Raw genomic sequence first — 1,743 nt, 5'->3', positions numbered from 1 at the left:
TGTATAACGTGTCCGAATCAGGCTTATTTTAATAAAATTTGACCAGGACCATGGAGAAAGCTGATTGGAAAATATTTAAAAAACTGAAACATCGCCGATTTTTGACCACTTTGCCGACGGTCAAAGGCCGGTCGCCATCATTGTGGCGGCGGGCAGCGGCTTCAATCAAGCATGATCTATATATAAAATGAGATTACTGAGGGTTAAAATCATCAAAGGGACGTCAATGATTGGCGAATTTGCAATTGATAGCCTCTTTCTTTTGGCAGCTCGACTGAATCTGATCCTCTCCGAGATGGGCAAATTACTGAAGAAGTTTCAGATGGTAGCACGTTCAGCTTCTACGTCTCTCCATTATAGCCTTCATGATCGGAGCAATGGATACGAGAGGTTGTTTGATTCTGATCATGAATCAGACAATGCTTGCTGCCCCGCGCCCAAGGTGCCGAAGGGGTCGTTGCCTCTCCTTGTTGGGGATAAAACGTACGTGATAAAGGCCTCCCACCTCAACCATCCTCTTCTTTCAGAGCTGCTCCAACAATCTGCTCAGGAGTTCGGCTATTCGCATGCCGGAGTATTGAGGCTGTCAGGCGACACCACATCTTTCGAGCAACTCTTACGGCTGATCCACTAACCCTAGTCTCTTGTAATACCTGCTTTGATACAATAGTTCATCCTCGTACATGGAGCGGCCCTAGCTCATCCTCTTTCCTGTGCTTGAAAATGCAGCTTCGTGATTCATGAGAGAGCTCTCACACAGTTATCAGATTGAGAGCCTCAATCACCTATGTAAAATGTTTTTGTGAATAATTAGTTGTGTGCCACCACGATGACACAAGAAAGCCATGATATTAAAGTTATCCCATATCATGGCGCACAGAACAACCTTTGTTAGTCATGCAAACTGGGGTACAAGGCTTTTTCCCACTTGCCTTAACTGGGAGGGGAATGAGCTTTTTGCATTAGATGAGATTTTTGCACTAAATGAATTTGAAGGGCACATTTTGCCAGGTGTGCCCATTTTGGCATAGTTGGGAAACCCACGGGCCACGATACACTAAACTGACATATTTTTGCTGCAGTTAATTGTGTCGTGTGAAGACCTCTTAAGTCCTCCACGGTGCATCACTTTTAGCTTCAACTTTTTATGATCATGGAACTTAGTGCGTGCACCTATGTATTAAGGTTTTTTTTTCGCAAGATATTATGATAATTCAATAGAAGGGGTTTTTTAATTGATGGAATTATATTTTTTAAAACAATAATTATATATATTAATATTAACAATTTTTTACAAAAAGTCTACATCAGAGACTTAACAGAGATACCTATTTTGCATACTAGGCTTACATCCAAGACTTACTCCCATTTTCTATTTAACAAATTACATACTAGGTCCCACATTTCATCCTCCCATGCAAAGGAAGACTTCCCCTATGAGAAGTGGAATCCCAACTGCATAATACAGGCAATAAGAATCACATCAGAGGTGTATCCCTTGGGAGACTGTTGTTCAAACTCCACTCCTTTAATCCATATTTTCACTGTTGGCCTCCTTTCCGAGGGGATTTTCCACAAAGGCCATGAAGGTCTCTTCTGGGCTACTTATCTTTGAGGTACCACATTTTGGATCTTGGTCCAAATTTGGGGAACTTAGCTCTAGCATCATCCCATGTATATACCTGCCAATGATCAAACTCATTAGGCTAACCCAGTATGCATTAACATTTCACCTTCCTTGAT

At 41.8% G+C, this 1,743-nt stretch overlaps 1 protein-coding gene across 1 annotated transcript; it reads left to right on the top strand.

The window, feature by feature from the left end:
• Positions 1-226: 226 nt before the first annotated feature.
• On the top strand, positions 227-634 carry LOC147605095 (auxin-responsive protein SAUR71-like). Its single transcript, XM_086794283.1, has one exon. It carries the CDS (start codon positions 227-229, stop codon positions 632-634), a length of 408 nt encoding a protein of 135 aa, XP_086650409.1.
• The last annotated feature ends 1,109 nt before the right edge of the window (positions 635-1,743 follow it).

This window comes from Cibotium barometz, chromosome 60, assembly GCF_041138505.1.
Source record: "Cibotium barometz isolate CiBa-2024 chromosome 60, ASM4113850v1, whole genome shotgun sequence".
NCBI classification, from domain to species: domain Eukaryota; kingdom Viridiplantae; phylum Streptophyta; class Polypodiopsida; order Cyatheales; family Cibotiaceae; genus Cibotium; species Cibotium barometz.
The sequence above is the reverse complement of the archived record's forward strand: the minus strand, read 5'-3'. Positions and strand labels throughout refer to the sequence as shown.